Source organism: Vicia villosa, unplaced genomic scaffold (assembly GCF_029867415.1).
Source record: "Vicia villosa cultivar HV-30 ecotype Madison, WI unplaced genomic scaffold, Vvil1.0 ctg.004174F_1_1, whole genome shotgun sequence".
Lineage (NCBI taxonomy): Eukaryota > Viridiplantae > Streptophyta > Magnoliopsida > Fabales > Fabaceae > Vicia > Vicia villosa.
Window position 1 is genome coordinate 59,002 of NW_026706385.1, and position 13,735 is coordinate 72,736.

Here is a 13,735-nt window from a genome sequence, read left to right on the forward strand (position 1 = left end):
TTGGTATCCCCTCAACAAGAATCTCTTTAGTTTTCACTCCCCCATAAGCAGAGTTGGTAGGAGTATCCTTGACTATCCCAGCGACGCTCTTTCTGAGCTCTTCTTGTCCTTGGACAACGACATGGAGAGTCTCCATAAGTTGAGTCATTCTTTCTCCCATAACATCCATATCCCTACGGAGGGCCGCTTGATTCTATTCAAATTGGTCCATGATTCTCTTCTCGTTGTTTCTGGTGCGGTAAGGATGTAAGAAAGTCAGCTTCGTCGTCGGGAAAGAAATCTGTGTTGGAAAGACCCCAATTAGAATCTGATAAAAACCTGTAAATGCGATATGATATGAGTGCATGGGTGCATGTGTGCATGTTTTATTATTTTCAAGACTTTTTAGCTTTGTCTCAAACCAACAACACAAGATAACGGAGGAGATAGTGAAGCAGAACCAAGATAAGCACAACCAAGATAAGCAAACATAATCGATTAATCCTGCAACCAAGTTCTTGAAGTACAAAATATTCTGCTCCCATGAGCCAACAAATACAGCAATAGAAATAAGAATCCCATCCAACAAGTCTGGTGGTGATTCTGCAATAAAGTCAACACTAAGCAGGATCTCCCATGTCCAAATGACGAAGGGGGCTATCTTCAATGTTCTTATAACTCCAGGTCTTCATTTCTTCAAAAAGCTTTTTCGTCTCAGCACGGGTTGGCCTCTTAATGGTTTCCATGTAGCGGTTCTTCAGCTCCCAACATCTGGCTTCCTCTTGAGCTTGGGTGTTACCTTGACCCTTTTCTTCTACTTGACCCTTCAGCTTTCGGATTTCTTCATAGCACTTTTCTAAGGTTCCTTGGCGTTCCAACAAGAGTTTGTCTGCTTTCTTTCGACGAGCCCTTTCTGAATTGGCTTCTTTAGTCTGAATCTGGAGTCTTTCAGTCAAATCTGCCAACTGAGCCTCGTAATGTTCTTTCAGCTTCGTCTCTTGAGATTCAGTAGATTTAGGGTCTATAGTCACTCTTGGCTTTTTCTGAGAAGTACTTCCTCTAGCATACAATTCTTCAAGCTCTATTTCTCTCATTTTCAACTTATGAAGAGCGGAAAGCTTCTCTTGCCTAGCAGTATTCATCTTAACTTGCATTATTTCCACCTGTTCAGTCAACTTTCGATTCTGCTCAACAGTTCGATTATAACGAGGCATGGAGACAATGTTGGGTTGTTCACCAGCAGGGAGGTACAAAGGATCCTTGGGAGGGAAGGGCATCCCTTGAACAGCAACCACAATTCGATCCACGTAGTATAATCCTCATAAGTAGCACAATCTCGCTGACCAAAATGTTTCTTATCTCTCCAACAAATACTCTTCCAGGCTTGTACAGCTTCTGCCATCTGCCCACTGTCGGTGGCTGAATGATAGAAAATATTCTCAGCAATTTATGTCTGCTCCGGGGGACTGATAAAAGCATATCCAAATGTTCTCCTAGCCAGGACGGGATTATAGTTTATTCCACCGCTAAGACCCATGAGAGGTACATTTTTGAACTTTCCGCAACCCATAATAACTTCCATGTCATCTAAGGATCTGTTGTGCCAGACAATATCTTTGGCCCTAAGCCCCATAATCCTCTCAGCCCACTTAGATGTGTGCCTATTATCAACGAAAGCGCCACACTCAGGCAAATGTGACCTGAACCAACGATATAACAACGGAGCACAGAATCTAACCAAACCTCCCTTCTGACTACTCTTGTGATGAATGGAGTGATAAACATCCCCCAAAAGTGTAGGAACCGGATTCTGCAGAATGAACATATGAATTGCATTCATGTCAACAAAGTTAGGAATGTTCGAGAACATCATGATACCATAGATACCTAGAGCCAGGATAGCCCTAAATGTGTCCCATTCCTTTGCTTCAGCAGCCTCACAACCCCTTTTGACCAGAAACTCCATGCAAAAACCAAGACCTCCTCCCTTCTTAGTGAGATTTGCTTCCACGACCGATTTGCTCAAATAAAGAGCCTTAGCAATTTCAATGGAATCAGGGGCCTTCATGGTGCCATAGTATGGTACTTCCTTCTTTATAGGAACGCCAAGAATTAGGGAATATTCTTCTAATGTCGGAACCAAGAGGTAGTCGGTGAACGTGAAGCAGCGAAGGGTAGGATTATAGAACTGAAGCAAAGTATGAACTCCCTTTTGCTCGTACTTGGTGAACGGCATCTTGAGAAGGCTCAGAATGTACCCATATATTCCTCGGAAATTGGTTGACTCATCTGGCGTAATCTTCTTTGCTAAACACCCAAGGGAATCCAGATTCGGATCCAGGAAAGAATAAGAGGGATTGCGTCTACCAGTCTTCATTGGTAGTGCCATGTGTTGGTCGGAGACAAAGCCAAAAATTCCTGAAAATAAATGAACATGCAAGTTAAATGATATGGTGGAATGCATTTCATTGGGAGAATCCTAAAGTCTTTTCATTATTTATTTTCTTTTTCTTTTCTTTTTTTTTTGCAAAAAGAGTATATACATCCTTTTTTTTTGGAAATAGACTTTAGGATTCTCCACGAATGAAGTGAGGTGAATGCAATAGCATGATGTGTCTTGTGTGTGATGTGGTGAGAGACTGAATGTCCCTCGCAGCTCTGGATATCTGGGTAACACTGAATGTAACAGGTTCAAAATTCCGGCTTCAGATTGCAAAATGGAAATCAGGGTATGATGAAGGCTAGTGTCCTGTCCCACCCCAAACTCACAGGTATGAATTCTAGACACGTACAGGTGGTCCCTAATGGTCACCAGGGTCTACAGTTCCCATGGGGTACAAAGTGTTTGAGGCAACAAGCGTGCCAGACACAGTGTTCCATGAAAGAACCTCGCCCAGTTGTGGTACCCCATGTCGAACTCGATCGTAGCAAGAGCCACGGGAGTCAACATGAGCATCCACGCTAATCCTATGTGTCACTGGCCTGGGTAGTGGGCCTTTTATCTCACAAAACCCCCCCACCTGCAAAACAAAGCAGAAAAATATGTGGCCCCCACGGGGACCCATAATATAGTCCAGATGCATGATGTGCAAGCAGAAATAAACATGATATGCAAGCAGAAAATAAACATGCAAACATATATACAAGATATAGACATAAAAAACAAATAAACACCCAATAAAACAAACAACAAACAAAGGCTAGGATCGACTCGCTAAGAATGGACCAACACAGGTCTATCAACATCCCCAGCAGAGTCGCCAGCTGTCGCACGCTCGCGAAAAATGAACAGAGTCGCCACCAATATATTTATCCCATAAGGGAAAGGAATATCAGAAAACCTAGGAAAGGGTAAGAACAGGGTCTTTCGACCAGAGAATCTAGGTACGGGAGTCGGTTACGCGAGGGGAAGGTATTAGCACCCCTCGCGCCCATCGTACTCGATGGTATCCACCTATGTTTGTTTCTTTCTAAAGGGTGTATGCTATGTCTATGTCTAAATGCGAATGAATGCAAAAGAAATACGGGGAAAAGAAGGAATATTTACAATTGTGCTCGTTCAAGCCCCGCGACTTGATGCCTACATATCCTTTTCAGGAATCAGAGCGCCGTAGTTCGGCTCCATAATTTTCTGTTTGTTTTTGTGTTTTTTTAGTTTGGCGGAGTTAACGCTCGCGCTCTTGCATAAGGGATCGACCTAGGATGCAATAGAGCGGAGATAACAATGCCCTTAAGAAAGGAGAGAAGAGAGTGAGTTTGAGTGTTTCGAGGAAATCCCTAAGGCAAGGGAAACTCGAGTTACTCTTTGGTTTGTGTCTTTTAGAATTTGGGAACTTACGCCCGAATGGTTCCCTAAAGCAAGGGAGATCCAAGCACTCGAATGATTCCCTAAAGCAAGGGAGATTCAAGCTTCCATTCCCTTGTTAATGATTTTCACTTTTTTATTAATGTTTTTTTAGGTATTTTCTTTGTATTTTTTAAAGGGATTTTATTTTGATATTTTTAGATGTTTTAGTGTTGTAAAAGAAAAAGAATGAAAAAGTGGGGGACTAGCCTAATCTCTAAGCCTAATTGTTATTGTAACTCCTATTTAAAGTCTAAACTAAAATCTAGAGGAGATTAACTAAAAAAAGAGTTGTTTTAACAACTAAGGGCATTTTTGGTATTTCACAAAATATGCAAATATTCACGAAAAGAGAGAGTTAAAATCTAGACTAAAGAGGAAAATATTCACAAGCAATTTTTATTCACGTTAGAAACACCTTTGACATAAAGCCTAAAACTAACTATTTTTCTATGGTTTATCCAATTAAAAACAAAGGAAACAACAATTTAAAAAATTCAATTAAAAGAAGATTAAATCCTAAAAAGTCTAATTGGATGAAAAATGTTTTTGTCAATTTTTATTTAAGAAAAATTCAATTAATATGCAAAGGGAATTAAAGGAAGAGTCAATTTATTATTTGTTTTTTTTTTATTGCCAGCAGGGGTGTAAAAGCAATTGACAAGAAATTGAATTCATTACATTGGCGCATGGGCCCAAATCTAGGGGGTGTGGAAACGAGAGTGGCGCTAAGGCCCAGAAATCATTCGCGTGGCCCATCTAATATCACTTCATTTTTATTTCCTTTTTATCTTTTTTTGTTTCAGCATGTAATTACCTATTTTTATCTACATGCGGGTTTATTATTAAAACGTGACTACTCAAACTACTATCAATTGGTGCAGCTCAATTTAAGTCACAAGCGGACAAAACATACCAAGAGCCAATCAGAACGCAACACCTCATTGCAAATCATTGCACAATCATATAGATAAGACAAAAATAACAAATACTGAAAGCATACTCCAATGAGGCACTGCCACGCAATCTAACCATGAAAACAAGATAGTAATCACACACAGACGCCGGAGACAAACTCCGGTCGTCTTCCCCGGCGGGCCACACGGCGGTTCCAGTTCAACGCGCCCAGAAATACGCAACACCGACACCACTCGACTCGGTCTTTCAGGCTGAGTCCGGATCTACCACTAGATTTTCCTAATTCACACTCTATTATTCAGACCGAGTCAAGTTTTAAAACCCTAACATGGATGAACTCCATTAAAATTCACTCTCGGCCTTTCAAACTGCTTCTAAACCTTCATGGAGCTTAAAAGTACGAATAAAACTCATAGATCAACAGCATTTCAACCAGAGATAATTAACTCAAGACTAACAAATTCGTATGCGAATCAAATTCCAGATGCGCGCAACCTATTACTCGTGACTAAGATGCTCGGGAGAGTCAAGATGCTTACCTGAAACTAGTTCTTGAATTGAAGCTTAAAGCAAATCCTACTAGCTGCGATCTTCCTTTTGAGATGCGGATGGTAACGATGCTCCAGATTATATCCTTCTTTCAAAGAAACGAACTCGGTTTATTGTTATCCTTGAGACTCGGAGCACAAAGATGATGAAGATGCAGGTGTGGAAATAGTTAGATCCTGAGTTGGTTGATGATGAAGCGGCAGAGGCGTGGTGGCGGTTGTTGCGGTGGTGAGGGTGGTTTCAGGTGAAGATGGTTGAGATGGTGAGGGAATGAATGAGAGAAAATGAGGGAGAGAAGAGAAGAGAATTGAAAACTGAGAGTGGAGAAGAAAAGTGAGTGAATTGTGGATGTGTGTGAGTTTGTGAATAGTGATGCTGTTTTTATAGGGCCAATGATTGGTTCATGATGGGGATTCTTGAGTGTGGGACTCTAGAGTAGTTTGCAACAAGTTGCTTTTCATTTCTTCCATGTGGGACTTCTATGGTGTGATGTATGTGTTGTAGTGAAAGGCTTTACAATGCTTAATGAACAAGTATCCCCTATAGAGCAAAGTCTTAGGCAAGCTTTCAAGGTGCAGGGTATTTGCATGGCTATGTGTGGCAATGTGATGGTGTGTGGAACGGCTTTGTACACTATGCTGCAGCAACAATGGTAGTGACAAAATCATGTTCATGCCCCTACTTTGAGTGTTGATATCTCAAGCTATAAAGCACCAATCCTTCCAAACTCAAGTGCATCATGAAGAGGGCATGTGATTATAGAACTTTGGTGTTTGAGAGTCATTGAGATGAGGTTTGTACATGGAGTGAGGGGCTTGCAAACATGCTGGTTCAAAACACTTGAGTGCCTGGGCGTGTGGCTTGAACTTGTGCACTGGCCTTGGCAGAAATGCAGTTAGGTAGAGGAGTGACTTTGTTGCCTTGCAACTTGCCCCATGCATGTCCAAAATTGGTGATACTGGGCTCAATAGATAGAGGACATGGCAAAAAGTGACTTACATTCAAGCTTGTTCAAGATAGTGACTTGTGGAGGAAGAAAGAGGCATTGACATTTGGCCCACCATGTGTTTGCTGAAATGCATGTGTGTGCCTTAAGAATCTGCCTTGGCTGCCTGCAGAGTTTGGCCATTGTTGGGGCATCACTTTGAGGACTTGTATCTCACTCATTATTTGTTCAATCGTTCCAATTCTTCTTTCAATGGATAGAGGAGATGGCAAGGAAGAGAATGATATCAAGTTTGCATTCATGGCACTTCTGTAGAGCTCTAAAAATGGCTGGAGATTTGGCATGCCATGTGTTTGTTAAAATGCCAGGTCATGACCTGACTTGTGACCTGGATTGTGACTTGGATAGAATGAGTTTTCAGCAACTTCCCAACACTTTAACTCTTCATTAAATATTCATATGAAAAAGTGTCCAACTACAAAGTTGCTCTCCTCCATGAGAGGAACAACTTTGATGTTGGAAATTTTTCCAAAAAATGCCTTTTGCCACGTGTAATCTAGTGCTGAAGATGACTGCTCACCAAGATTTTAAGGCACCAAAAATTTTCCAAGTGTTGAAATTTTCCATTTTTGTCATTTTTCTATTTTTGGCAACTTTTGTCAAACCCCTGATTTTATCCATTCTTTGACTTTTCTTGACTGATTTTCCACCAAAAGTCAATATTTGAATAATTCTTCTGATTTTGACCCAAAAAGTCAACTGTTCTGATTTTTCCGACTATTGGTGAAATTCCCGATTAAATCTCCTCCAATCAAATCCAGTCAAACAAACACATCCACATAGTTAGTACGAGAAGCTTTTCACACATAGAAACCATTCCTGATTAAATGCTGACCAGAAGGTCAACTGGTTGAATTTGGTCAAAGAAACCCTTATTTAAAGAACCGGATGATTTGCAAGCCAGTATCCTTCAACCAATGCCTTGGATTGAGACTGAGAAAAACCTAATCCTGGAGGACTTCCATGAACATAGAGCCACCTGATTACCTCAGATCCACACACCTGGTAGGAGATTCCTTGCCACAAAAGTTCTTTCCTGCTGGTCTTTGATTGATACCAATGATATGAATGCATGGGTGTGAGTTATGACTTAAGTGATGTATGTACATGAATGCAAAGCCTAAGCAAGTTAGAAGTTAAGGGGTAGGACAAATTTGGGGTATGACAGCTGCCCCTATTTAATCGTCTTAGACTCGAAGGTGAGATTGGCGCCAGCCTTTCGAACGTTAGAAGTAGAAGAAGATTAAATACCGAAGACCTGAAATTTGTCCCGAGGAGAAGATGGTGTAAGTGTTATCCTTATTTTTGTTTTGATATCTGCTGGGGAAAGAGAAATTTTTGTTTTTTCAAATGGGAAAGTTTATGGTAAGGGGTTGAAATGGGGTAGCTTGTAACGTAGCCCAAGGTGCCAATACAAGGTTCTCAAAGGGAATGTTTACTAAATGGAAGTGGTCGGAGCGGAAGTATGTCTGGTGGGAAGGTAATATAGACAAGTTTTTTAAAGGGGATACAGACGAGTATCGACAGAATGACACGTACGAGCATCAAAAGGGAGATACAGACGAGTATCGAAAGAATGACACATACGAGCATCAAAAGGAGATACAGACGAGTATCGAAAGAATGACACATACGAGCATCAAAAGGAGATACAGACGAGTATCGAAAGAATGACTTATACGAGCATCAAAGGAGATACAAACGAGTATCGGGAGAATGACACATACGAGCATCAAAAGGAGATCCAGACGAGTATCGAAAGAATGACACATACGAGCATCAAAGGAGATACAGACGAGTATCGAAAGAATGACACATACGAGCATCAAAGGAGATACAGACGAGTATCGGGAGAATGACACATACGAGCATCAAAAGGAGATACCGACGAGTATCGAAAGAATGACACATACGAGCATCAAAAGGAGATACAGACGAGTATCGAGAGAATGACACATACGAGCATCAAAAGGAGATACAGACGAGTATCGAAAGAATGACACATACGAGCATCAAAAGGAGATACAGACGATTATCGAAAGAATGACACATACGAGCATCAAAAGGAGATACAGATTTAAGATTTTTGGCTATTGGACCCACTGGGGATTAGGAATTGGATTTGAAAATGGTGTGCCTGGACGAGAGGCGAGGGATGCACAACACAGGGGATGGATCAGAAAAAATTTCCCGTACGAGGGAAGGGATCACGGAGACTAGGGACGACTAGGCTCGGCAATAAGATGACAGTAACCACGGGGGATTATGGGGATATTGATGCTGACGAAGCATGAGAGTTACATTGATCCCTCAGGCCAAAGGCGGGGTGTAACTCTTCAAGAGTGGCAATCGTTCGAATTGCCGCACACCAAGTATGGTTATTCAAACGATTGAAAAATGAGATGGGTTGAATGCCCACCCTCATTCGCACTCTAATTTGCACGCAGCACACGGGAAATAACCATCACAAGACTAGAGACGACTAGACTCGACGAGAAGATGATAGTAACCACTGGGGATTACGAGAATATGGATGCTTACGAAGCATAAGAATTATATTAATCCCTCAGGCCAAAAGGCGGGGTGTAACTCTTCAAGAGTGGCAATCGTTCGAATCGCCACACACATAGTATGATTATTCAAATGATTGAAAAATGAAATGGGTTGAATGCCCACCCTCATTCGCACTCTAATCTTCGCGCGGCACACGGGAAATAACCTCGGAGACAACGATTTTGACGAAGAAAGACATTGCATCCGATCCAAATTGGGGAGAGAAGGTAAGATTTCTTTTTGGGGATTGAGAAAACCAAGTATCGGCACCGTGGATGGAGGAGATTTGTAATGGAGTAGCAGATATCAATCGGAATTTGTAAGGACATTTCTCTAGTGGGGAAGTAATATCTTCTTGATTGAGGGATGATTTGTATTATCTGGCTTATGCTTTGTATGCATGTTTCACTTTTTCTGTGGCGTAATGTTCCGCTTTTGACGGATATGCTACGCTTTTGAGGATGCAATGTTATATGCAATGGAAACTATATGCGGAGTGCCAAATAAAGGCATCGGTGTGACAGGGGAGCAAGATCATTGGGGTCCGTTGCTTGTTGTCTTGAAATGCCGATATGAGTTAACGTTAGAACCCTACAGTACCAAAGATTCTTGGAAACTGTGCTGAGGGTTAGAGTATGGCTTTATTAAGGAGGAGGAAACTTCGCTCGACTTTCCTTACATCCTGAATTGCTTGGGGATGGTGAGTTTTGAGAGACTCTTCTTTGTCAGCCATATGGAAGAGGGACATGGATCTTCTCAGGTGCCCCATGTTTACCAGTGTTGGTGAATTACACGTTTGAACTTTCACGCGGATGGATGATGATGATCTTTATGATAAGAGAGAGGTCGGAGCGACCATTAGAACCTGCAACCTGCACAGAAAAATAGCGTTTGGATGCAAATGGTGCCCTTTAGAGCACTTTTATGTTTATGTAACATCATGTTTCGTTTTTATTCAAGATTATTATCCCCCATGCTTTCAATGCAGTGTTTAATAACGAATTAAATCACCTCACATGCGAAAAATGAAAAGTGGGAAGGAACGCTTTTTATCAAAAGATCATTTTATTGATGGAATGCCTATAAATAGGCTTCTGTACAAGGAAGCAACTCCTAAATGAGGTAGTTGTGAAGAAGAAAATAAAATGCAAAGAGCAGAATGGCAAAGAGAAATGCTCGAATTTCCATTAAAACTGGTATTGCTACAGTTCCCATATCCTCGATCTTCTCAATGCTTTGCTTCAGAAGCGTAACGGTTGGATCGATCTGTCTGCTTTGCCAAGGGTGCATAGAGATCTTCGTGAAGGAAATTCAGACTGCAGCCTCTCGCTTTAGATCCCTAACTTTTGCCTGGACCGCCCTTTCGGGTTTTCAATCCAGCGGGATACCACTTTTTGCCTAAGTCGCCCTTTCGGGTTTTCAACTTAGCGGGTTATACTCTTTTGTTTTTATCCCTAATTTTTGCCCAAACCCTTTTGGTTTGCCGGGATGCCCTTATTTTTGCCTAGGTACGTCGACCTAGTGGGTCTCTTATGCGTAGTATTTTTTGACTGAGTCTGAATTGACTGGAAGCGGAACGTCTTCCCCATCAATCTTTGTTAGGATTAAAGCACCACCTGAAAATGCTTTCTTCATAATGTATGGTCCCTCATAGTTGGGAGTCCATTTGCCCCTTGGATCGGTGTGAATTGGCAAGATCTTCCTTACAACTAGGTCACCTGTGTTGAACTCTCGAGGCCGAATTTTCTTATCATACGCTTTCTTGATCCTCTTTTGGTACAATTGGCCATGGCAGATGGCGGATAAGCGTTTCTCCTCAATTAGATTGAGATGATCAAGCCTCGTTTGAACCCATTCTGTTTCATCGAGTTTGGCATCCATCAAGACTCTCAACGAAGGAATTTCCACTTTGACAGGTAGTACGGCCTCCATACCGTAAACAAGAGAGAAGGGGGTTGCCCCAGTTGAAGTACGAACCGAAGTTCTATAGCCATGCAAAGCAAACGGTAACATTTCATGCCAGTCTTTATACGTTCTGACTATCTTCTGGACGATCTTCTTTATATTCTTGTTAGCAGCTTCGACTGCGCCATTCATCTTTGGCCGATAGGGTGATGAATTGTGATGTTCAATCTTGAACTCTTCACACAACTCTGCCATCATCTTGTTATTAAGATTGGACCCATTATCAGTGATGATCTTGTTTGGAACCCCATATCGGCATATGATCTCTTTCTTGATGAAGCGAGTAACGACTTGCTTGGTTACGTTCTTGTAAGAAGCAGCTTCAACCCATTTGGTGAAGTAGTTGATAGCAACAAGAATAAATCTGTGTCTATTTGAAGCTTGTGGCTCTATCCGTCCAATCATGTCTATACCCCACATAGCAAAGGGCCAAGGCGACGTCAGGACGTTCACAGGAGTTGGAGGAACATGAATTCTGTCAGCATACACTTGGCATTTGTGGCACTTCTTCACGTATACATAACAATCACTTTCAATGGTCATCCAGTAATATCCTGCTCGCAAGATCTTTTTGGCCATAGAATGTCCACTGGAATGAGTTCCAAAAGATCCTTCATGGATTTCCCGCATGATCAATTCTGCTTCGTGTCTATCCACGCATCTGAGCAAAACTGAATCATAGTTTCTTTTGTACAGGACGTCTCCTGACAAGAAGAATTTGGATGCTAACCTTTGAAGCGTTCGCTTATCCCCAATTGTAGTATCTTCGGGATACTCTTGTTTCTCAACATACCTTTTGATGTCATAATACCATGGCTTTTCGTCATACACATCTTCAGTAGTGAGACAATGAGCAGGGAATACATGTGCAGGCTCTTTGTAACGGAGGATCCTTATGTCTGGCACTTCTTTAGGGGAGCTAACTCTGAACATAGCTGCCAAAGTAGCCAAAGCATCTGCCAATTGATTCTCCTCTCGTGGGATGTGATCGAAAGTGATTTCCTCGAAAGCGGGCAACAACTCCATGATGTAGTCCTTGTAAGGAACTAAGTTGGGGTGTCGTGTCTCCCAATCACCTCTTACTTGATGTATGACCAAGGCAGAATCCCCATAAACCTCAAGGATCTTGATCCTCATATCAATGGCTGCTTCGAGGCCCATTATGTAAGCTTCGTACTCTGCGACATTGTTTGTGCAATCAAATCATATTTTAGCTGTGAAAGGGATGTGAGTTTGACGAGGAGAAGTCAAAACTGCCCCAATACCATGGCCCATAGCATTTGATGCACCATCGAACGTGAGAGTCCATCGCTCTCCTGGTTCGGGTCCTTCATTATCATCCAGTTTCATGATATCTTCATCAGGAAAGTCAAACTTCATTGACTGATACTCTTCTAATGGCTGATGAGCAAGATGATCTGCAAGGACACTTCCTTTGATGGCCTTTTGTGTGACATACTGGATATCATATTCTGATAAAAGCATTTGCCACCGGGCTAGTCTTCCTGTAAGGGCCGGTTTTTCAAAGATGTACTTTATCGGGTCCATTTTGGAGATCAATAGAGTGGTGTGAGTCAACATATACTGTCTCAGTCGGCGAGCGGCCCATACCAAAGCACAGCAAGTTTTCTCGAGTAGTGAGTAACGGGATTCACAATCGGTAAATTTTTTGCTCAGGTAATAAATGGCGCACTCTTTTCGACCAGACTCGTCATGCTGGCCTAGCACACACCCCATAGATCCTTCAAGCACAGTTAAGTACATAAGAAGCGGCCTCCCAGGAACCGGAGGCATGAGAATTGGTGGCTCTTAGAGATACTGTTTGATCTTTTCGAAGGCTTCTTGACAATGATCATCCCAACGGATATCTTGATTCTTGCGCAGCAATTTAAAGATGGGTTCGCAAGTATCAGTGAGATGAGAAATGAACCTGGCTATGTAATTCAATCTCCCAAGGAAGCCTCGGGCCTCTTTTTCATTCTTCGGTGCCGGCATATTCTGTATCGCTCTTACTTTATCAGGGTCGACCTCAATCCCTCGTTGGCTCACGATGAATCCAAGTAACTTTCCAGATCGCACTCCAAAAGTGCACTTGTTTGGAGTAAGCCTCAACTTGAATTTTCGCAGACGAGCAAACAATTTCTCAAGATATACCAAATGTTCCTCCTCAGTTTGGGATTTTGCAATCATATCATCGACGTACACCTCAATCTCTTTATGGATCATGTCAAGGAAGAGAGTCACCATTGCTCGTTGATATGTCGCACCAACATTCTTAAGACCAAAAGGCATCACCTTATAACAATACGTACCCCACGGAGTCGTAAAAGTGGTCTTGGTCATATCTTCAGGAGCCATCTTTATTTGATTATAGCCAGAAAGCCCATCCATGAATGAGAATACCGAATACTGAGCAGTATTGTCGACCAACACATCAATATGAGGCAGAGGAAATTCATCCTTCGGACTTGCCCTATTCAAATCTCGGTAGTCGACACACATGCGTACTTTTCCGTCCTTCTTAGGAACGGGTACAATGTTTGCAATCCAAGGAGGATATTCACACACAGATAAGAAACCAGCCTTCAACTGTTTTTCAACTTCCTCCTTAATTTTCAAAGCCATATCAGGTCGAGTTCTTCGTGGTTTCTGCTTTACGGGCGGACATTCTGGTTTGAGCGGTAACCTGTGCATAACTATATCCGTGTCTAAACCAGGCATATCTTCGTATGACCAGGCGAAGATGTCAACGTATTCTCGAAGCAGCTCAATCAACCTTCTCTTTACATCACTTTGCAAAGCGGCCCCTATCTTGACTTCTCTCTTTGTTTCTTCCGTGCCGAGGTTGATGATTTCTATGGCTTCTTGATGTGGCTGAATAGATTTCTCCTCTTGTCTCAAAAGTCTTGCCAATTCCTCAG

At 42.0% G+C, this 13,735-nt stretch overlaps 1 protein-coding gene across 1 annotated transcript; it reads right to left on the reverse strand.

The window, feature by feature from the left end:
* Nucleotides 1-1,426: 1,426 nt before the first annotated feature.
* Nucleotides 1,427-2,368, reverse strand: LOC131641856 (uncharacterized). Its single transcript, XM_058912150.1, has one exon. The coding sequence runs from the start codon at nt 2,366-2,368 to the stop codon at nt 1,427-1,429; it is 942 nt and encodes a 313-aa protein (XP_058768133.1).
* Between the last annotated feature and the right edge of the window lie 11,367 nt (nt 2,369-13,735).

Excerpts from the sequence above, each read along its gene's own strand:
- LOC131641856 (XM_058912150.1), bottom strand. The coding sequence starts at position 2,368 with ATGGCACTACCAATGAAGACTGGTAGACGCAATCCCTCTTATTCTTTC.